At 36.2% G+C, this 24,929-nt stretch overlaps 2 protein-coding genes across 2 annotated transcripts in view; both read right to left on the bottom strand.

The window, feature by feature from the left end:
- Positions 1 to 962: 962 nt before the first annotated feature.
- LOC140136995 (organic cation transporter protein-like) overlaps positions 963 to 24,929 on the bottom strand; it is a 33,454-nt gene continuing 9,487 nt past the window's right edge. The window contains exons 7-10 of the mRNA XM_072158657.1: positions 23,861 to 24,069; positions 23,322 to 23,430; positions 22,387 to 22,596; positions 963 to 1,089 (exon numbers count right to left, since the gene is read on the bottom strand). Coding sequence (XP_072014758.1) covers positions 963 to 1,089; positions 22,387 to 22,596; positions 23,322 to 23,430; positions 23,861 to 24,069 — 655 coding nt within the window. The remainder of the gene's footprint in view (positions 1,090 to 22,386; positions 22,597 to 23,321; positions 23,431 to 23,860; positions 24,070 to 24,929) is intronic.
- Positions 2,360 to 11,556, bottom strand: LOC140138205 (organic cation transporter protein-like). Its single transcript, XM_072160123.1, has 9 exons — positions 11,140 to 11,556; positions 7,897 to 8,000; positions 6,554 to 6,708; positions 5,975 to 6,137; positions 5,456 to 5,597; positions 4,803 to 4,897; positions 3,951 to 4,159; positions 3,448 to 3,556; positions 2,360 to 2,573 (listed from the first exon to the last, which is right to left on the bottom strand). Exons 1-9 carry the CDS (start codon positions 11,554 to 11,556, stop codon positions 2,360 to 2,362), a joined length of 1,608 nt encoding a protein of 535 aa, XP_072016224.1.

Raw genomic sequence — 24,929 nt, forward strand, 5'->3', positions numbered from 1 at the left:
GGTCTAGAATATAGAGATTTGATTATTTATGTTCGCCAAGGCATGTTTCACACATCACATTATGGGTTAAAGTAGGGAGGGCAGGCACCCGGTCAAAAGGTGAAGGGACACTGCCACCCACACTGTCCTCCCGGTTCCGCCACCGATGGTGATTATCGTTTCAAATAAGCGGAATGAAGTGTTTACGCGCTACTATAGGGCTAAAATGCGCGAGTCGTCAGCTACTCGATCTACATCTCAATACCCGGATGGAACGCTTAAGGGATCTAAAATGAGCGTTTATTGCGTTTCGACAGTATTTTTTGTGGGACATGAGAGCACCTCAGACCTATCGAATTGCATTCTGAATACGAAACATGTCTTTCTGATATCAAATAATTTTCATTTTTGAAAATCACAATATAATACAAATTTTATGACAAATTATAAAAATTTGATATTTTTCAAATTTTTGATATATAACAGTCCTCGAAGTAAATTATATAAATCTAATGATATATTCTTAAAGTGTATGTAGCAGGGAGGAAAAGCCGACGGTCAATTGAAAATTTTGACCTTTCATATTGAAGATATAGATTTTTTCCCAAAAAGACCTAATTTTTTTGGTGTTTTGGGAAAAAATCCATATCTTCAATACGAAAGGTCGAAATTTTCAATTGATCGTCGGCATTTCATCCCACCTACATACACGTTAAGTATAAATCATCAGATTTATAAAGTTTACTTCGAGTACTGTTAAATATCAAAATATCAATTTTAATGATTTGCCATAAAATGTGTATTAAATTGCGAATTTCAAAAACCAAAATTATTTGATATCAGAATGACATTCTTCGTATTCAGAATGCAATTCGATATGTCTGATGTGCTCTAATGTCCCAAAATAAATACTGTCCAAACGTTCATACCCCAGCCCTTAACATGCCATACAAATTGCTTTACAAAATATAAATTGTTCTTGATTATACCGGTATATATGCTTCATTACTTTCAGGTGCTTGCATCTTGCCACGTGATCCGTTTGCTGGTTCTGGTATATTAACACTGGTATTTTTGTCATCATCTTGGTCGTCGGATAATATTGGTTTTCTGTAGATGGAATAAGAACAATATGTCAATTAAACAGAAACGAATCATTACCTTTGTAATTATTTCGTTCGGCTCCAGTCAGCTCTATTGGCGTGAAGTTGTATTAGCTATTTGTAAATAGCTTTGTTTTTCTTCAGAAGTACATATTAAAATATGTACTTCTCTAAAATTGTCATAATTTCTGTTTGGCAGATTGTGCAAAGGAACCAAATCTAAATTAGGCATTCCGGCCATGTGAAGTAATGCGGAATGGATCATTCTAACCTCTTCTTGTAAATTATACCTTGAACTTGGTTTTTATTTAGCAAAAACTGATTTTTTGGGGGGCGGAGGGGGGGGTGTACTTACATAAACCAAATGTAACTAAATAACTGATGATGTTGAAAAACAATTGACCGCTCCGTTTTTGAAATAAAAGTTTTACGAAACTTTGTAATAACAGAGTTTTACGACACTACCTAATTTTCAACTCGTTCCACGGAGTCAATATCTATCAATGACAACAATCGCATCCTGATGATGCGCAGTGATTAGGCCATCTTAACTTAATAGTTCGTCTCAAAGCCCTTTTACAAAAACACCTAATACGGAATGCGGTTTTGATTTATTTATATCTGTGGCAACAATAGACCACCCTTTGTCAATGAAGTTGCATTGTGGTCAAGATGAAAACAATTTATTGAGATTTACGCTTTAGGCTATTTTGACGTCTGACGTGAGATTTTTGTGTGGTGGATCGGAAAAAAATTACAACAGCGGAAAAACCCTGAAATTTACTAAATCCAGCGGGAATAATGCGAAAAATTTGACAATTTTTTTCTAATCGCGCGGGGGCTTTGAGACGAATTATGGTCTTAGCATTCTGAATATAGATCGTCGATTGATATTTGAATCCGTGGGAAGGCGTGAACATGAGACTTTCGTAAAATTCTTATATCTCAAGAACGGTATGGTCAATTTTCAAGATTCAAAAGGTATGTGATAGCTGGTTTATTTTCCAACCACACCAAGTATTTAGTTATGTTTAGTTTTGGCGTTAAAATACCAAAAAAAATAAGGTTTCTGACGATACAGTTCTTTCAGAGCACCCTGTTTTATGATATTGCATTCCTAGTTTTGGTGAGTGCAACCATAAGAGACTAAGTTTTAGTAGGTCGTTTCAAGTTTGAGGTCAAAAAGTAAGTTAAGTAAATGAAAGTAAAGTTTTGTAAGTTCTGTCTAAAAAATCAACTTCCTGTTTTGTTGTCAAATATGTAACCAACAGTTGTACTTACTTCCCGAATTGTTCCCCTTCCTCAATCGTCTCAGGCAAATTCTTTCCTTTTGTTTCTGGCAACAGTAAAGACGCTAGGCCACCAGCTATTGACAAGGCGCCAAACACAACAAATGGTAATGGCTTCCAGAAATCACTCACAATGAATATAAGCGGTGCCGAGATACTGCCAACTCGACCTAAAGCTGAACACATACCTAATCCAACATTTCTAAAAAAATAATGAAATACAGGAGATTATCATTAATCATTACGCGACATTATTTTTGCGTATCGGTCATCGAGGATAAAATATCGCATCATCCGGGTTATTTTACCATGCGCCCTTTAAACTTCGATTAAAGTGCTTACTTGTTTGCGTTGTGGGAGTAATAAGTTTTGTAGATAGCTTGCGTTAAAGCAATAATGTGAGACTTGCATAAAATAGATTCCTGTTTAAATGGTAGTTTTCATTGATCATATTGAGGCAAACAAATGAAGTAAAACATAGAAAATAGTTATTTCATCCAAGTGCCTAAAATGCGTGTATTAGCTCGTCGAACGTTCATGTATTATTGAGTGGATGTCACGCAACCGACACGCATAACATAAGACGAATAGCGGTATACACACCGATTATACGCCGCTTATTCAATGTGCAGTGGATTCCATGATAGTACAGGCACAAGACGTGTTAGCCATCACTCAATCGGTAAACTCGGAGTAAAGCCAGAGAACTCCGGATTTAATATAACAGCTTAAATGTCACTGTAATTAAAACACTTCATACCTTCACATGGTATTTTAGTACAACATTTAGGACTACAATCATCCAAAAAGTAGAAATTAAAGATACATTGAGGGCGTCGCTGTGGGGCAAAAGTTATGGCTCTAAGGGATACGTTCGCAAATCTTTGTAATCCTCAATACAAGGCTTGAAGGCGTCAATTGTCGGCCGATATCGAGCTATCTGCCGATAAACGCCAGAGAAACACTTATTTGATCTCCATGGGTGACAATCCAATATTTCTGGTTTTCTATAGCGTTCGCATGGTGCAACTTTGAGTCCATTTTGTTTGATTACAATCATGATACGATCGGCTTACCTTACTACAGTAGGGAACTGCTCTGTTGTAAAAATGTACACGATGGCAAACGTGATTGTGATGGCAAACTTGCCTACCATTGCAACGACGGTTTTCCACACACCAGCCTCTGTTTAAAAAAAAAAAGAAAAAAGAAAGAAAAAAGCAGTTCATCAAAATGCTTTATCATCTATTTGTGTGAGAGGGTGTGGCCTAATGCTTAGATTACTAAGGAGTCAATTATTGTTCACATGATTGTTAGTGGTCTTCCCTTCTTTATTTTTTATCTTTCAATTGTGCTTATATGTGACCCGCTACCACGAAATTAGAATAAAGACGCAAGTTGATAGTTTCGCGTTCTTTGCCGCACACCTGTACAAACCAGCAGTATGTGTCCGTCGCGTATCGCCCATTGTGCCCCCATTTACAAAGGACATACAGGTCTGAACAACATGGGTGTGAAACAAACCCAAGGGCAAACAAAGAACAACAACTAATTATTCAATTTCAATAACTCAACTTACTAATCAAAAGTATAATAAGGCAAGCTGTGCCGCCAAGAACTAAGGATCCGCACAAGTTGAGTTTTCTGCCAAACCAATCTAATGCAAACATAACGTAGATATATGCAGGAACTTCAACCGCGCCGGACACGAAAAACGACACGTAAAAATCTACTCCTAGGTCACCAGCACTTAGTGACAGCCCGTAGTATACCAAGGTTGTTATGAACCTGTTGAAGTAATAAAGCTATGAGACTTTGTATGATCACGCTTAAAAGCGATGAAGTAAAGAATACAAGAATCTAATCAATATGACATTAAAATAAATTACGCTTTATCTACTGTATCAGCTGACTCTACCTTTATCAGCTGACATCTAACCGATCTATATACTTACAAAACTAAAAGGGAATTTTTATTTCAAGTTTTCGGTTCGTAATAAAGGTGAGAGACAAAGCTTCCAATAACAACTTCTGTCGTCTGCCGAGAGCTCAGCTACGACAATGGGAAACTCGATCAGTGTAGACAAGTTATTAGTGCGCATGTGCTAATTTGCGACGGTAATCATTGGCTTTTGTACCAAAATCAGTGCCCCCTTGTTTGATTAAAACGCTTTTTTAGAACAGTATTAGAACTTGTGCGGTGTCATGTTGCGACCAGGTCCAGGATAAGCGTGAAAGGCGGGGGCGGCCTTGGAGCGTGCAGGTCGACTTTTGTGTAATATCATAGAGGGACTGACACAGCCCTGTTCTACTCTAGCTGTAAAAATGCTACATTGATGGCATTTTGCCTGTAACTAGCATATTACCATAGTTACATCAATGTAGTGAGGGATCTCATGTCGAATATAAAACAAACATGTAAATAACTTACCAGATAAATAATAAAGTGATTGTTTTGAGTCTAAGATACGGGTAACGAAATAAATCAAAAACGTTCGGTTGTTTGTCCGATTTTGCTTGCGGCTTCTGCAAGAATAAAGTTTATCGTAATTTAAGGTACAATTCCACTGGCGCAGCCAATGGGGCAGCTTCCTTCTTGGGTAATCTTATCCCTTGCCCTCTACCTTGAGATGCTGGCCTCTTTGATATTTAAGATTTTTAGGCCATTTTGTACTTGTTAGCAGATTTTGCCTTGCCTCCCCTTGCCCACTTTTCGCCTCCACGTCTGCAAAATTCCTCGCTACGCCACTGAACAAGCCTGTATTATTGCAAAGTAGTCGTTGCAGGAACTTTGTTCTAACCTCATTAAATGAAGCGTCACACCCCTCCCCAACGATTGTTTTGGTTTATTTGGTTTTAACCTTAATAATTACATTTACATGATGTGTCTTGACATTTACCTTGAACAAATAACACTAAACATAAATGTAAATATTCCCTTTAATGTGTACAACAATAATCTATTTTCGAATGATGATATGCCAAATGAAAGGATTAAATATTAAATTACAGGACAAAATTCAACACTCAGACAGTATTATGAGTATAGTGCCTAGCCTTAGAGTCATTTCCCTTAATACTTACGTCTTGGTCATGCAGTTCTAAATTGTTGAAGAATTCGTCAGGCAGATTTTTCTTATTGACTTCGGCAATCTTGAGAATAACTTTGTGTGCTTCAGCCATATGACCTTTTGAGATCAACCAGCGTGGCGATTCCGACAGCAAGCTATAGGTGGTTTGAAAATGAGCGTTCAAAAGTTACAATATAGCAAGCATCTTGTAAAAAACCTATTATACACTGTGGCCCTAAAAAAATGATTACCTAATTAAGTCTGTGCTGCAAAATATAATATATATTTGGCAAAAAGTTATTATACTTACCTCTCTGCTTTAAAAGAATGAAGACATTTTAATCTGGCATGTCCTAAAAGTTGCCAGTGCACATAAACGTTCCAAAAACAGTGCATCTGGTCGGATTTGAGTAATACTAGCACGACGCTCTTACCAATTGAGCCACAGAGGCACGATGGAGAAGAGCGGAAGATATCAATCAATAGGTATAAGGTTTTTTAGTCTAACAAAAGCAAAGATGTTCATACTTACGGAATAAACAGACACACGAGGACAGGAAATGCCGACATAACAAAGCTGAGTATTCGCCATTGTCGTATGAAATAGCCTAGACCGGCAGCAAGCATATAGCCTCCACACCAAAAGAAGTTGAGGATATTCCCAACAAATGTTCGCCAAGCTGGGCTAACAATCTCTGAAACTGAAACCAAGAATTCTCGTAGGCTTTAAGTTACCTCTAAAAAACACCGTTTAATATGGCTAACGCCCCCTTTAAACACCCCCAGCCAGCCCCATATCTCAATTCAGTTTTTAACTTACCAAGATTCTGCTTTTTATATTTTATAGTGTCACTTATTAACTCTAATATTTATTAACTCCGTTAAAAATAATTACTAAAGTGAACGATTACGATGACGATGACGACGACGACGACGACGACGACGACGACGACGACGACGATTACGATGACGATGATGATGATAATTATGGAATTCAGCTATCACAATATCGTTGTATATTATATTAGTGAGTTATTTTATTATATTCGGCGAATTTTTGATAAGCAATTTTATATAATTATGTTTATTAATTATTTTTATTATAACTTACTTAGTGTGATCCCAACAACACCTGCACTGAAGAAGGTGACACCCGTCAGTGCACGGACAATAATGAACATGACATAACTATTTGATAACCCGGTCATACAGATGATAAAGGCTCCAGTTGTTATGAGAAAAAGAAATACCTTATATCTTCCAAATCTACAAACAATCAAAAGATAAAGAAATAAAAACAAAAACTATGCTTGATTAGCACAATTGATAATAATTATCATGATAAATGTGTACTGATTGTCTTTATTACGTTTTTGACCTGACATAAGGGTTTAAACAAAACAAAAAACAAAAAAACAATGAGAAACGGCCATTTTGTTCCGCCATGTTTAATAGTTTCGAGATCGGGGCCGAGGGACTCAGGCTAGGCCTAGGACATGTGAAATCCAAGATGGCCACCCGTAGGAACCATAATCATCATATTATCCGGATCTGCCTGACCTACAAGGGTCATTGAGGTCTCTGCTATGAGACCGCCTTCAGATTGAGTTAGGTACCACCTGGAAAGAAAATTAATGACCTAATGTTTTCGTGAGTCCTTATCATGTGTATGAACAGAAAAGTTCAGGTAGTCGCGCATCTTAGGGTGGGTTGGAAGAATATAGGAGTGATCATTCAAAATAGCCGCCACAATAGCATATTTTCATTAAAAGAGCTTAAGCAAGTTGTAAAGCACTTAATGACCAGAGTTATCATTGAGAAATGGCTTCTGGAGCTCTAAACAATACATTTGGCTTCAAATTAGGTTGTATGCATGTTTCATGTTCAAAATGGCCGCCAAAATGGCCGCCAAATAGCATATTTTTATGAAAATGACACCAGTTATGAGGTCCAAAATGACCGCCAAATAAATTTTTTTCACTCAAAAATAGGTTCGAGTGGCAATAAAATAGCATTATAAACATTAATATTCAAAATAATCAATGAAAAATGACTTTGAGTGTTACATCAGAAACGTTTCTGCCGAAATTGTGTTGTTAACATGTTTCAAATCTAATATGGCGCCCGTAATGAGGTACAAAATGGCCGCCAAAATACTCAAGGACTGAGAAAAAATGTGTTTGGCCGCTATTTTGGGCCTCACTTTGGGCGCCATTTGACACCTGTGAATGACACGATTTGTTACAAATGTTTTATCATCGGTTGAACTGCCTTCAATTGTTTAATGGTCGACCGCCTGCCCAGTTTTGATTGCATCCCTTACTGTTTATGACAACGTTTTAAACTTACTTAAACGTTTTAAATCTTGACAAAAGACAGTGCGCGACGAAATAGAAGTTATAAATAGAATAAGAGTAGAGAATCATAGCCGAAAAAAACGTTGTTTAAACTTACTTGTCTGAAAATGCACCAACAAATGTAGATGAAAAGAGGATTCCAACAAAATACATCGACTGGGCTAAATCAGGTAGGGATTTCTTATCACACACTAGATCAAACTGTGAAAAAAAAACACGTTAATAATCAATAGTATCGATTTTGATGAAAAAAAAACAAAAAAAAACAAAACAAAGACTTAACCTAAATGATGATGTTTACTTACATCTGGATTGAGAGCACCAGATACTAACACACCTAGGAGTACACGGTAAACTGATGGTGCATCGGTAATTGTGTTCACCGTGCCTTGGTATTAGTGTGCTGCATTCTGGAATATCGTAGGAACACGGGGTACTTATGGTTAGGGTTAGAGTCCGGAAGTCTCCGCTCTTATTCCGAGTTCACCGATCGAGTCTAAACACATCACGTTCATGTGTATCATTGATTCATTGAAATTATGTATAAACTGTGTGTATATCGCTATTCGTTTTACGTGCTTACGTATAAAAATTAAAATGTTTGCATATAGCTATTTGTCTTACGTCTTATTTCTACATCCTAGCTGCATGACGCTCCGCCAATAATCATATTAATAATACGATCAGAGAGATAATACACGCGTTCTAGGCACTGGAATGAAAAAGCAGTTTCTTCGTTTTACCTCAGTTGTTTGACTCGAAATTAACAGGGGACAATGTGGTCAGTAGCTATACGTGAATCTAAAAGGAATCTATTATTTATGTACATCACACAATATAGCTTCACTCCTCTCTACGCCATACATAAATTCTCCAAGCCACATTTCCCTATAAATAATCATAATTATAAAATTTAAGTTCTGTTAAAGTGGAAGCCCCACTTTTGGTTCAAGTTCCTTGGGGAATTAGTCAAGGTTAAAATTTATCCATGTAAATTCTGTTCTGTCTGTCATCAAAGTAACAGGTGTATTCACAGTTCTTCTGTGGAGAACTAGCCAGACGGGACTACCTCTTTAAGTAAATTTAAGTATAAAATTAAGTTCTGCAGAGGTGGGGCTCATGGATTCTGAATGAGCCGAGCGCCTTAGACCGCTCGGCTACCTGACTTGTTAATATCCATCTTGAAACTTTTTTGAACATACGAGGGTCATTCAAAAAGTTCTACCTGTTGGGTCATAACACATTTTCAAGTAGCTACCTTTAACAAAACACAAGTTATGACCCATCAGGTAGAACTTTTTGAATGACCTTCGTATAATCGCAACTTCAACATAGGCTTACCACGTGATAAGCAAAGACAGAAAGTGTACCATATCTTGGAATTGTATTTGCTTAAAACATTAATGTGTATTAATAGCGCTCAATTGTTGATAACTGCGTGTTCTACATACAGAAATCCGACAATAAATGAGCCTCTATACATCGATTTTGACTTGCCGGGCTGCATGTGCGGTACTTGTATAATACACGTGGGTCAGTATAATTATTGAGCCTACCATTTTTTTGTAAACACGTCTATGTTTTTATCATTTATATAAAAAATCCACCTTAAACCTAAAATTTTATTTCAGGAAATAAAAGATCAGATTAACATCAAAACGAAACAGTAATATTTAGCGGAGTCTAATGTGATTTTTACATAGATTTTTCAACGTTTTTTTCTACAGTCATTCTAACTAAATTAAAACAATATTTGGCGTATATAAAATTGGAATAAAATTCTCTGCCTCTTAAACGACATCAAATGTGCCACAATTGGGTATCACGAATCGTTATATATGATGTGTAGTTAATATTCATATTTTCTTTTATACAGAGGATGATTCAGTTATGACACAAAGATAATTTCATTTAATATCCTCTCACTCGGCTATTTCAAAAAGGTAACCACGCTTCCCTAGAATGTGCAATAAATTAGCATTAAAAATGTTCTTATTTTAACAGCATTCTATAAACGTTTGGCATTTAGCGAAAAGAGGAGTGATATTTTAATATTTTCAATACTTGACTCCATGTAGAGTTCTTATGTTATATATTTGATTTTAGTAAGGGAAGAATTATGCTAATGTTGCTTGACCAAATCTTTGGAGCAAAGATTTGAATGTGTTTTTGAAGGGTACTGAACAAATTTGGCTTCTAAGTGTCAGGGATTTTTGGTAGAGGTCAATTAAGGTTCAAACATTTCTAACATGTAAAAAATGCAAGCCCATTTTTCATTTTAGATAAAGCTTACTTTGGGGTACTGAATTTTATTCATGTGTACCCTTCCATCAATATTATTGTTAATACAGTTTTGAAATGGTCAGACCATTAGCTTTCTGATGATATAGAGCCTTATTTCAGAGAATGGCTGCTAAATTTTTATGCCAATTCCACCCATCAGTCTAGTATATTTAAAAATATTTTCTTAGGGTAACACCCTACATTTATTTAAATTTTTGCATTTTTGGATTCCTCGAGCCACGAGCTCTAGCAGTATATTGTGCTTGAAAATTTGGGTTTAATGTGCAGAGAAAAGGGACGAGTTTGTATGCCATGTGATTTACTTGTGACTACCAGTCCTCTCAATTCTTTAGTTAAGGTATTTAAATGTGTACATGGAAAACTAAGCTATAGAAGATTTATAGTAATAAGGATAAAATATGAAGTACAAAATGAACAATTTTATAACTGTATGCACTTCAAATGCAAACTACCCATAGAGTTTGTACATGAGTGCATCGCTGCCACATACAACGCACACCGACATCGCCTGGTTAATAATTTAATTGTACAGCAGAGACACTAAAATGAATACACGGGATCGATACACGTGAATGTGCTATGCACGATTTGATATTCAGGCGATAAATATTTGGATACCGGGGTAGAATATGATGAATATCTCCCGTAATTTTTTTGTTCTAAAGAAGCCATATTTATTTCCTTGCACTTGAACATATGTGTTGAAAGGATATGATAGTCGTTAGCTTGCGTATTGAGAAAGAAGGGTGCGTCTTTTGCTCAAAAACTGACCAAAATTCTTCAAAATTCGAACTATAGCGCAGCGTAGGCTAGCTGCACTCACTCGTGGAGGCAGTCTAAAAGCAGATGACCCCATGGCGTATACATGCTCACTCACACACAGAGAGGTCAATTAACAGGCTATTGTCAGTAGCCTTAGTCGGATGTCCCTCGGCTCATTATGAGTTCAACACGCATGCCATATAACCCCCCACCCCCACTCTTTTAAGGTTCAAAACTGTTTACCGAACTAATCTGCACTTACATCAGTACTTACATCAGTGACAATAGACGTCTTGAACTGACTAGTATCATAAACCCATCCGGCATCACACTGCAACGTATCATTAGTGACGTTAGAAGTCTCCAATCCAGGAAACCAATCCGATGGTTCGATTCCCGTCAGGTTATACCGCTTACAATTTTCATATTCGTAAGAACTGTCCGACCCAGCTGGTGGTATGGCAACAGACTGCTTTGCTTCAATACATTGGTTTTTATCCAATGACCACTTAGTGCAATTTACAATCTCTAGTTCTGGTATTTGACACCAGTGAGCCATTTCTCCGGCCAGGAATACATGCATTAAAGTGATCATTCCAGAGCAAAATGTCCGCAAGCATATTGCTAGGTAAAGGCGTTGCTGGTAGCGACCAAATACACCTATTTTCTCGAGAATATCTTCGAATACCATAGTGAATATGATCTCTATGTATACCCGTATATTAGTCCGAATAATCAGACCCAGAACAAAATATTAATTTCTGACATGATCGTGTACTGGGTCTGAACTGTTTCCATATGAAATCTTGATGGCAAATTGGACAATAGAAGCACATGGTTCTACGTGACAGCTTTTTAATCCCTATTCATGTTACGTGAATCACGCTATTGTGGACCATCCTTCTGATACTTCAGTGTTTGGACAAGCGGAACGGTCTTCTGTCTACCTGTCTATTTGTAAACAAACCAGGAGGTCGAAATCGTCCTCCTCGCCGAATACGAAAGTCAGCGTAATAGTACGGCACTACCCGTATATGACACTACTGATTTCAGTGATGCAGTTTGTCGTGTACTTCAGTTTGTATATAGATTTTGGCTATTTTATATTGCCATATTCATGAAAAGTTCCCTTCTAGTTCAAAGTATGTCCTCCTGAATGCTTACCACAGGGTACACAGCCTTGAGAGGGCACTCTATTCACGTGGTTCCTTTTCTAATGCAAAAGGATTAAAATTTTGATGGTTCGCAAGTGAAGAGTGTCCACACTATCGACTGATTACGTAACTGTTATGAATAATTTATTAGTTTTTCAATGCAATCGCCTCGACCCATTAGTACATATTACCTGTATAAAGGTTGTACGTGAAATTATTGATTGGCTCCAAACAAAAGATTTGAACCGGTGGCCTTCACCGTAATCATGGCGCAGTGCAGTCCGTTCCCTCAAATGTTGTCATCAACCTATTTGAGCGTAGTGCATTTGTTATGTGTATGAGACGAACTGTCGCTGTAGATTGCAACATCATGCTTTTGTTGAATGCATTTGAGTAGTCAACCATATTTACCGACGCTCTGCATGGTCTATTGTTCTATTGTTTCCGATAAGAGCGCTAACATATTGGAAAATGTTGCCAATCAATATTCATAAGTGTGACTATTGAAAGCTCTTTGACATTTACGGTATGATATGTCATATGCAGAACCTCTATCATGGAGCAATTCCTGGAGAGGGCAATCCTCATTTGCATGTGCCGCATTCTTATTTAAATTAGCCATTGTGTTATTGCTTAATATTCATATGTTACGGGGAGCACTTTACACCACTAGGTTGGGCAAGTCATGAATAAGTTAGCGTTGTGAAGCCAAATAAATTGATTAATTCCCAGTCTTGAAAAATGCAGGCAGTGGTGGGAATCGATCTCAGTACCTCCGGGTTACAAAGCACTGTGCAAGACCACTAAGCCAACTAAATATATGTTGTGAGACGTGTATTAATATTCATGATATTACACGTCGTGTAATATCATGAATATTAATCCTTGATATTGCTTAATGGAACGAATCGCGGAATTAAATCAGTAATAAAAGAAGTAGATTCTTATTTTGGGCTCAAATTATAGAAAAGGGGAATATTTGTCCATGCTCTAAATAAAATATTGAGATTTTTAAACAAAATGTTACGGCTCTATTGGAAAAAAGATTGATATCAAAATAACTTGTCTATTCTATATTTATTTATTTCACGAGGCGGCATTGTCACAGACGAACACTGTATAGGCTAAAAACTCGATCCACATCACTAGATGCCGCCATAGCTCAGTGGTAGAGCATCAGACTGGTAATGTCAAGATCGTTGGTTCGAGTCCTCCTGTCAGCGATGTTTATTTTTGTGAATGCAATGCTACGATACAATTTGTTCAAATTGTTCTTATCTATTTATTTGTTTATTTGTTTATTTATGTAAATAATTATGTATTTATTTTGTTCAATCACTCACACACATTAGAAAAAAGGACTCTTGGTCGATCAGTTCATTTATTCATTGTATGATGTTTGATACGTCTATTGATCGAAAATGAATATCATATTATTATTCATGATATTCATTGTTTGTTTGATTGATTGATTGATTGATAAATTAACTTTAATATTTATTGATTTGTTGAGCCGGTGCAAGTGAGTGCGTGAAAACATTGAAGGGGTTTTGTATTTTTGTTGCAATAGCTGGATTTACAATTATAAATAAAAAATATAAATGAATGGTTTGGTTTACAGAAAAGACAGTTAGAATATTTATCAGTTACTCATAAACTTCGTTTTCTAGGGTAATTTTCATTTGCCAAACGTATTTCAGTCAATATCTTTTATTGATTTGCTAGTAGAAGAATAAATTGATAAATTGATGTTTTACAATATGTTCCATGATTTAAAAAAAAATACATGTAGTTAAAAATCAGTTTAAAGTTTGATTCGTCTTGTGCAACAACCACTTATAGCTCATCTAGATATTCGCAATGATGGGCATCCTAAAAACTGTCTAAATGATCTGAAGTCAAACACGACAGTTCATGTGTAATATATCTACATGTTTACCCGGAAGCTATAGGGCAAGAAATTGGCGTGACTATTCACAGACCCACTTACATCAATAACCCTTTTAACCAATGCAGACCGTTTAACAAATGGTCTGCTTTCAGGATTTGATGTAACTGCACGGGAAATGTCTGGTAAGTGATTTCAATATATTAGCCGCTGGACAAAGAAGAATATATGATCTCATTTCAATGTAGCGTATTGGATGAGACATACTTACATACATATTTTCGAGGCATAGAAAGGTTAGAGCTGCGTGAATAACCAGAGCAATAACAACTTTACATAATAGAAGTTTGGTACCCAACACATCTAAACTTTCCTAGCTCTCTTTCTTTAAAAGTGAGTTGTAAGTGGTCGTGTGACCTTAAGCTTGTTAAAGTAACTTTAATTCACATCATCAATTTTGCAAATATTCAGCAACATTAACAATATTGATGGTTAAATATGCCGTACTCATCCGTGTTCGTCGGGGGTCTCTTGATAGCAAACTAAGTCAATTACGTTTTAAATAATTAACAAAAGTACTTCAATACCTTCAGGTAAGCTGGTCTGGTATAGGAGGGCGACAAACTCGAAATTTAGTGGTCGCTTTGTCTTATGTCCAGATGTACGTCAATACAATATGATTTTGATTATGACTATAAACCAGGATTAACATGGAACTTACAATATATTTATTGTATTTCAGTGCTTTTCGAATATTATTATCACGAAAAAAATATTTCGGTAGATTAAGGAAGGCTACATGCGTATACCATTGCTTTTTTGAAAATTGATTGCATCTTGCAGGCGGCGAGTAGCATGACGGTCGGAGAGAGCCGGCAAAACCGCTCGGCCGTATGGAATTTCCCATATACTCGGCTAGTTTTGTGGGGTTCATATCGAACCCCAACGGTTTCAGCTTGTATTTTTGTTATTTATTAACATAGACCTGTTTGTTTGTGATATTTCAAGCGTTTTACAATTTCAAAATAATCCCATTTTATTACACGGTTGACGATGGAAATTTACTGAATTTAGAGAATGCACGGCGCATACCACCTGGCATCTTGGTTGCCTCCGAGGCCCGGGGGAGCTACTTGTATTTGAATTTGTATATCATCCCCATACAAATAACACGTAAAACACCCCTTCAAACTTGCCTTTTTTCACGGACGGCCGCAAGGTTTCACACCCGAGATCGACCCAAGGTAAAGTTTAACATTCAACATTGTATTAAAATATTTTATTCGGTAACTTTTGGGTTTTACGTTATACCGGAAATTGGATGCTATAAATGGGCAAATCGTTGTGTCGTATTCGTTACGTAATCATGTGTCGAAAGTTTGTTATAATGAAATTGAATACGTTATATATTTTATATACAAAACGTTTTCCCATTTAGTATGCATCCCTCAATTTTTCAAAATTAACAGACCAAATACAATGAGTCATAGAGGCAATCTTTACATTCATGTGAATGTTTATTCGTAAATATTTAAAAAAAACGCGAGTCACTTATTATATTTTCTCTAGATTCTAAACACAAGGAGTAACAGTTAATCACGTATAATCTATATGTAGCTCGAATGAATGAAATACGTTGTTTTTCAGATTTGTAAACTAAAGTCTGTAAAGTTAGCAAAGAAAACATTGAAGCGGTTTTGTATTTTGTTGCAATACCTGCATTTACTATTATAAATCAAAAATATAAATGAGTGGGTTGGTTTACAGAGAAAGATAGTTAGAATATTTATCAGTTACTCATAAACTTCGTTTTCTAGGGTAATTTCCATTCGCACGTATTTCAGTCAATATCTTTTAATGATTGCTAGTAGAAGAATAAATTGATAAATTGATGTTTTATTATGTTCCATGTTCCATCCTTCGTACGATAGTTAAAAATACATGTAGTTAAAAATCAGTTAACGAAACCTATTATGGTTTGGTTTTATTTAGAGTATTCTCATCTAGAAGTTTGATATTGCGCAACAACCACTCATAGCTCATCTAAATTAGATATTCGCAATGATGGGCATCCTAAAAACTGTCTAAATGATCTGAAGTCAAACACGACAGTTCATGTGTAATATATCTACATGTTTACCCGGAAGCTATAGGGCAAGAAATTGGCGTGACTATTCACAGACCCACTTACATCAATAACCCTTTTAACCAATGCAGACCGTTTAACAAATGTTCTGCTTTCAGGATTTGATGTAACTGCACGGGAAATGTCTGGTAAGTGATTTCAATATATTGGCCGCTGGACAAAGAAGAATATATGATCTCATTTCAATGTAGCGTATTGGATGAGACATACTTACATACATATTTTCGAGGCATAGAAAGGTTAGAGCTGCGTGAATAACCAGAGCAATAACAACTTTACATAATAGAAGTTTGGTACCCAACACATCTAAACCTTCCTAGCTCTCTTTCTTTAAAAGTGAGTTGTAAGTGGTCGTGTGACCTTAAGCTTTGTTAAAGTAACTTTAATTCACATCATCAATTTTGCAAATATTCAGCAACATTAACAATATTGATGGTTAAATATGCCGTGCTCATCCGTGTTCAGTCGGGGGTCTCTTGATAGCAAACTAAGTCAATTACGTTTTAAATAATTAACAAAAGTACTTCAATACCTTCAGGTAAGCTGGTCTGTTATAGGAGGGCGACAAACTCGAAATTTAGTGGTCACCTTGTCTTATGTCCAGATGTACGTCAATACAGTATGATTTTGATTATGACTATAAACCAGGATTAACATGGAACTTACAATATATTTATTGTATTTCAGTGCTTTTCGAATATTAGTATCACGAAAAAAAATATTTCGGTAGATTAAGGAAGGCTACATGCGTATACCATTGCTTTATTTTCGTGGGGTAAATTACTCGCCTTGCATAAACCGCGTGACGCAGTACAGAACTATCAATTCGTGCGTTACTCGATGCAAATTAAATCACAATCTCTTTTTTTATACTTCCGATCTCACACGCATTTCAATGGACATCTGTACATATGACCCGCAAGTATTGATATTGAATTGATGGTCGGGCGTACAATCACGGCGTTTGGAAATCGCAACCTCTGTTGTGACTCCGGATTCGGGTATTTAGATTCAAAATCACTCCTACAACTACAAGTAGTCGAGTGATCAAAATCGATAGAGCGCATCTGATGAATCGCACAAGGAGATTCACTTTCATTTTTTTACAATCCAGGTGATTGGAAATTCTTACCGATACCTCACATGGATGTCATTTGTGCGTATTGTTCTAATCACAAACTGAATCTCAATAAGAACAAAGACCAACTGTCACACAAATTACAATGGTACAGTCATCATGTAATTCTGACAAAATACAAAACGAGAACAATTCCACTTTTGTTGAAAATCCATTGAGAAAGACTAAAGATTTATTAACAAGTTTACGTCAACAAAGGAAATTCTGCACAGCAGAATTTAGCTAGCAAACATTAGTCACTGACTGATGACAACTCTGACATATTTACATAACTTAACTTATTTTGATCGCTCTAACTTATCTCTCGTAAATATAATTGTGCCTTGAATAAACATTTACATTTTTCTCGCGTCATTTTGCGGAAACATACAATGCTCTAAACTAGCTTAGTCATAACTCTTTCCCATTGCAGCTAATTATAATCTAATACAAACACAATAAAAGATCTGATTATAAGATCACCTTTAAGAAAATGGAAAGTGAAGTATTGAGTTCAAGTATGCAGCACTTAAAGCGATTTGAGTCAGAAAACTTTGCGTGCTTTCATACAGGGTGTCCCAGAATGATTTGTACCGTGTTTGCAAAAATAACTAAAAATAAAAGACGGGCAGTGTATCTATTTTTGATACCAGCATTATAATTTTGGACATGTCTGCTACTTATTCTGTTAATTTCAGCACGCTACCTTTATTTGTTTTGGCGTGGCATGCAATAATGTAAAATCGATGAAAAACGACTTGCATACCTTTGAAAAATGGCACGATACGATTAAATGAAGAACGTGGGATGTTTGGCACAGCATTTCGACGACAACTACTGTTGGGGTTGCGCCTTAAAGCTTGCCGGACAGCTGCAATGTTCGCTCTAGTTCTTACAGTCTTACGAGCACCTGAAGCTTCACTCTGCCGATTCCTGACAGTTCCGTGCTCGTCAAACTTCTTTACGTTATACACTATCGTCTAATTAATCTTCTTTGCGTCTCAACATAGCTGCCGGTTTACCAGTAAGTTTTTGAAAGAAATCCACGCTGCTGTACAGTAAATTGAGGAGCCGTCTTTTCTGTACCACAACCAGTTCGATCTCTGCAAGCATTTCAAATGACATGGACCTCACACCACAATAACTATATTTAAAACTACCGCCAAAGAGAGAATGGGATTAGGCCACAAATCCTTAATTCCATATAATGATTGCTTCGTAACGTCATAAATAATAGATAGATATCGGCTATTTAGTGGAAATATGAACAGGGCACAACTAAAATACCTGCATAACTTTTTCCAAATAACTTTGTGCTGAACGGTTAGTAATGTTACAGATTTTCAAAATAGGTTGCGTTGTCAAAACTTAGAATTCACCATTTTTACGCAATCTTCTATAACTTCTACTAAAAACGTCCCATTTTTAAAATCTAAAAAATCTGATAAAGCTAAATATATGTAAAACTTAAAATGCAAAACAATATGACCATTCAACATGCCCTTCATACCTAAAAATTCCATCTTTCCCGGTATAGATCATTCTGTATATAGATCTAAATTTAAATAAATACGCAATAAAATCAGCTAATTTAGAAGAAAAATATGAATCGATGACTAACCAAGCATACACAAAACATTTTCGACATTACTTGCAATCGTTTAGAAAAAGTTGTTAAAATGTTTTAATGTCGGGTTATATAAATGTTATAGAGGTTAGAAAACGTTTGTACTATATATATATAACATTCAAAAAATTACTTTTGTAAAATTATTCTAACAATGCTATTTAAGTGATGACAGAATATTCGGCAAAAATCGTGGCGCGAAATATGTTACAATAACATTTTCAAATCGACAACAATTAAATATATTTGGAAGTGTGTTTTCATACAGAACGTTTCAAAACGCTTGAATTTTTTTGAATTTTTTAAAAATGTTTTTACCAAACCAAAACCTCTTTAGAACGTTCTAAAAACGGTTTGCAATATACACATGACTAGCTCAACGATATACGTCACCTTATTGTGCTACAATGTGTTTAATTTTGAAATCGAGTAGCAGCTTTTGGATGACAGGATTCGGCTTTTGTATCAATGTTGTGAAGCCCTTCTTTGACACCTTAAACAGCAAACAATTATATGTTAATTGTATTGTATTCGACATCATTTCGCTCAAAGATTGCCCAACTGAAAAGCACAAATATGTACAAATGTTAGTAATGTTATATCTATCGACCAATTAATGTCGCTTAATTTAATTGTAGCTTCAACATGGCCCCTGATACCAACATATCATCTCTCTTCTCAGGCCTGTCGCCAATGTTACAATGGCTTAATTGCTAAAACTTCATCGTGAGGTGGCGGACCCATGCCGAAGCACATCAGGCTATTTTGGTTTTGATATTTCATATTGGTTATATTGCCAATAATGTTTACATCACTTTATACCCTCTTAGCTGACCAATTGGTCAGTTAAATTTCTAATTATGCCTTTTTTTTCTTTTTTTAAAATTAAATCTCAGTACAGAGATTTAATCCGTTCCAACTCATAAACTAAATTTGAGTTTTCTTTCTTTACTTCGTCTATAACAGATACAAAAAGGAATTAAAAGCAAATTTGCTCACAAGCTAGATACGATCCCATTTGATAAATATGGGAAAAAGTAAAAGCCTACCATTTACAGAAGCAGATATATAAAGATCTCAGTAAAATAGAGCGCTGCTGATATATACAAGTGCTAGTTATATTACGCATAAGAAATTCTTGTGATTTACAGATAATTGTTAAGCACAAAGCTTTTCAATTGAGCCTTGGTATCATATTGGATGTTCTATTGTATTTATATGTGTTCAGATTATTGACTTTCTATGGAATGGTAATAATAATTTTCTCACAATATGTTGCTACAAAGGGACATTTGAAGATCAAATATGGTTTTTGAGAGCAGTGGCGTAGCGACGGGGAAGGGGGGGGTCAAAGGGGTACGTGCCCTGAGCGGCACCCTTAGGAGGGCACCGAATTGACCAATTCAGCATTGATTATGCGCCCCTCCTTTTCGCGCAAATTTCAGCACAATATCATTTGATAGATCAATTTAAGACCAATATTCAACTTCATTATAACCAAAATTTATGAGTGATAGGCCCTATTTGTGCAATTTTTGGAAGTGGGGAGAGGCACCATCACGTATCCTTAGCCCTGGGCGCCACAACACCTAGCTACGCTACTGTTTGAGAGCAATTTTTGTCAGTACTCTTGAACGGCTCTTTTAAGAGCCACTGGAAATGTTTTTATTAAATATTCAAGGGCAATAAACTTTTATTAAACAATTAGCTCAATCGATAAGGCGTTCGACTATAGTGCGAGAGGTTGCAAGTTCAAAACCTGGTGGTGGTTTAGTACGCTCCTGTTTAATATTAAGTTAGCTTGACATTCCCCTGAACAAGGAACTTACTGCTAATTGACTTGTTGTAACTCGGGAAGTTGATCCTGGCTGATTTTGGCTACGATGGTCAAGTGTGGAATGTCTAGGGTGTGCGCTTCTAAGCAGCAAAGTCCCTGAGTGGTTGTTACATGATTTGTGGGATGATGTGGTGCCGTAGTGGTCAGTGACAACACGTAAAGTGTGCTGAGGCGTGTGGATCAATGTCTAGACGTTGTGCCTGGGCATATCATACTATAATTTATTTTGTTTACGGTTACTCTTACTTTAATAGATTGATCAAATTCATTTCTGTGGATATTTGTTATAATGCATGAATCCACACTGATTTTCACAGAATACTCCAGACTGGTCCACACTGGCGTTCAGGATGTGTCTAAAGTGTTCAAGATTCTGATGGCGATTACTTCATTTGATGCGTTCAAACTATAACAGATTTAAAACACATTCTACTTGTTTGACACGGTAATCCACAACTCTACTGCCTTAACTCGTATGCTTCTATCAGCCAATGATAACCCTTGATATTGTGTTCGTTTGTCTTCAATGCGCGTCACGACGCTCAACAGCATGCGGCATAACATTATGATACCAGCATAACTTGATTGAAAGTCAAAAGTAATTCGGTATTTTGGTGTTGATTTGATCAACAGTTGAATGTCGAGCAAGTGAAGGAATGAGAAACGCGAGTGTTTACGCATTACCATCGGGACAAAATGCGCGAGTCTCCAGGTACGCTCGTACTCAGATCGGACCAGGTACTCGGTTCCGGATGGAACTTTCAAAATGCCATACAGAATGATTAAGACGTACAAAATACAAATTGTTTTCGATTATTCCGGTATATATGCTTCATTAATACTTTCAGGTGCTTGCAGCTTGCCATGTGATCCGTTTGCTGGTTCTGGTATATTAACTCTGGTATTTTTGTCATCATCTTGGTCGTCTGATAACATTGGTTTTCTGTAGATGTAATTAGAGTAATATGTCAATGAAACAGACACAAATAATTGCATTTGTAATTATTTGCTTCGGCTCCAGTTGGCCCTATTGGAGTGAAGTTGTGTTGCTATTTAATATATACTTCTCTAAAACGATTTTGACAAATCATAATTTCTCGGTTTGACAGATTGTGCTAAGGAACCAAATCTACATAGGCATTCCTGCCATGTGAAGTAATGCTGAATGGATCCAATGGTAGCTCTTCTTGTAAATTGTGACACGATCTGCTCCAAGGGGGCCAAAGGAAGCATTTTTGAAAATTGAGTTAATATAATTATTACCTTGTAGTGACCTTAGGCTATCATATACTGACAACACCAAAGGTCTAGCATACTTGGTTCTGAAGTAATACGGTTTTGTGATGTGTATTTTCTTATGTTTTTTATTTTTTTACTCCTTATTTTTGCCTTTATCTCAGTTTCAAATTTGCCGCCTTTGGCCCCCATGGACCAGATCATGTCACAATTATACTTTGAATTTGGTTTTTATTTAGCATAAAGCGTATAATGCGATATTGTATTTCTAGTCTGAGTGGGTGAAACCATTGAGAGATAAAGTTTTAGTAGGTCATTTCAAGTTTGAGATCCGCGAAAAGTCAGAAGTCGTTCACTTTCAGTGTGTTTACCATTTTATGATTCCCCAGAAGGATGTGCAAGTACATTTGGTGTATTATCTGTAAATACAAATTTAATTTGTACATCTGCCTAAAATCGACTGCCTCTTTTATTGTTAAATATGTAACCAACAGGTATATTTTAAGTCGTACTTACTTCCCAAATTGCTCCCCTTCCTCAATCGTCTCGGGCAAATTCTTTCCTTTGGTTTCTGGCAAAAGTAAAGACGCTAAGCCACCAGCTATTGACAACACGCCAAACACAACAAATGGTAATGGCTCCCAGAATTCACTCATAATAAATATTAGCGGTGCCGAAACACTGCCAAGACGACCTAAAGCTGAACACATACCTAATCCAACATTTCTACAAAGGAATGATATACAGGAGATTATCATAAATGTTTATTTGAATCTGATCAATGTAATACAAAATTAGAAAGGAACCAATTTGATATGCTAGTATTTTTACACAACAATATTTTGGTTTGAATTAAAGGTCCGTTACCCGATCAACAGCCTCATCCTCTCGGTTTTTCTTATTGTGCGTGAGTTTTTGGTATCATGTGATAGATCATATTTTTCTTATTACCGTCCTGAAATGTAACGTTCTCAATCCATGTATTTTTGACGAAATCTTGAGAAAGCAATCCATGTGTGTTATGAAAATGGGAATTGTGGGTACTATATACGCACATGCCATCACGCATTACGTGCCATCACTCGATCGGTAAACTCGAAATAAAACCGGGGATCTCCATATTAAATATAAAACCTTAAATTGTATTGTAATTAAAACACTTCAGGCTTAGTCTTTCACATGGTATTTTTGTACACCATTGAGCACTACAATCATGCAAAAATTGTTGGCGTCGCTGTGGATCAAAATACATATTATGACTGTAAGTGCTACGTTCAAAAATCTCAAGCTTGAAGCTCGGTCGACATCGGCATCTTTGCCGATAAACGCCGGAGATACACTTTTTTGATCTCCATGGGTGACAAACCAATATTTCTGGTTTTCCATAGCGTTCGCACGGTGCAACTTTAAGTCCTTTTTGTCTGATTACAATCACGATACGAATGGCCTACCTTACTACGGTAGGGAACTGCTCTGTTGTAAAAATGAACACGATGGCAAACGTGATTGTGATGGCAAATTTCCCTATCATCGCAACGACGGTCTTCCACGCACCAGCCTCTGTAATAATAATAAAAATAATAATAATAATAATAATAATAATAAACATGGTTTTGGAGATCCGAACATATTCAGGGTAAACATAATAAAAACAAAACAAAACAAAAACAAAAACAAACAAACAAGCAAACCATTCATCAGAATATTTTAGCATCAATTTGTGTGAGAGGGTGTGGCCTAATGGTTAGATTACTCACTGATTTGTGCGTAAGCATGAGGTCCCAAGTAAAATAATTAATGCTCACATTATTGAATGTCAGTGGTCTTCCATTCCTTTGCTTTTATCTTCCAGCATGCTATTTTGCGACATGCTACCACGACATGAGAAAAAAAGCGCAAGTTGGTAGATTTGAGCTATGTTTGTGAAACAAACCCAAGGGCAAACAAAAAAACATCAACTAATTATCCAATTTCAACAAGGTTAACTTACTAATCAAAAGTGTAATAAGGCAAGCTGTGCCGCCAAGAACTAAGGATCCGCACAAGTTGAGCTTTCTGCCGAACCAATCTAATGCAAACATAACGTAGAGATATGCGGGAACTTCTACTGCACCGGATATGAAAAACGAAACGTAAAAGTCAACGCCTAGATCACCGGCACTTAGCGACAGCCCGTAGTATACTAAGGTTGTTATGAACCTGTTGAATTAAGAAAGTTAACAGACTTTGTGTGATTACGCTTAAAAGCAACGAAGTAAAGACTACAATAATTATAATTTAATTTCGAACAAAATATAATCCCGTATCTATTTATTTATGAGATTAAAATAAATATGGATTTGTTTTTATCAGCTGACTTCTAACCGATCTACTTACGAAACTAAAAGGGAATCTGAAATGCTTAATTCAAGTTTTCGGTTTCGGTTTATAATAAAGGAAAGAGAAAAACATTTCAATAATTGAATATATGAATACAAAAGCCACCCAAGTCCATACTTTGGCCAAATTGAGTTAAGCATGGGAAAGTGGTGCTATACATAGGCCTGTCATATGTTTGAAAGAACAACTCAAATTCATCCTCTGTGTCTATTGAGCATGTGAAAAACAGCATGTATGATAGAATCAACCCACGTCCATGATTTGAGTCTTGTAATACATTGATTGAAATCCAGTATGTATAAAAGTCCACTTGTAACATCTTCATTGCTGGAGAGTGACTTTTGGAAAAAAATGGGTTTAATCAAGGAAAGTGTGTGGTTTATATTACATGGCAGAATGTTTATCAACATTATATATAACTGTGTGCTTTATTTTGTATTATCTTACTAGTGGTAATATCATTCCAACATTATTGTTTTTGTATATGATTCAAAAAACCACCCAAGTCCAGAATTTAAAATGAACCCCACGAAGTCCCTGAAATGCTAATCGTCATACCTAATACAGTTTAACCCACCCATTTGCACGTACAACTTACCATATTGACCAGGTAAATCTAACTGAAGGAATTAAAATGATTACACATTTTTTTTTTTCTCAAAATCACTTCCCATGGACTT

This window comes from Amphiura filiformis, chromosome 17, assembly GCF_039555335.1.
Source record: "Amphiura filiformis chromosome 17, Afil_fr2py, whole genome shotgun sequence".
NCBI lineage: Eukaryota > Metazoa > Echinodermata > Ophiuroidea > Amphilepidida > Amphiuridae > Amphiura > Amphiura filiformis.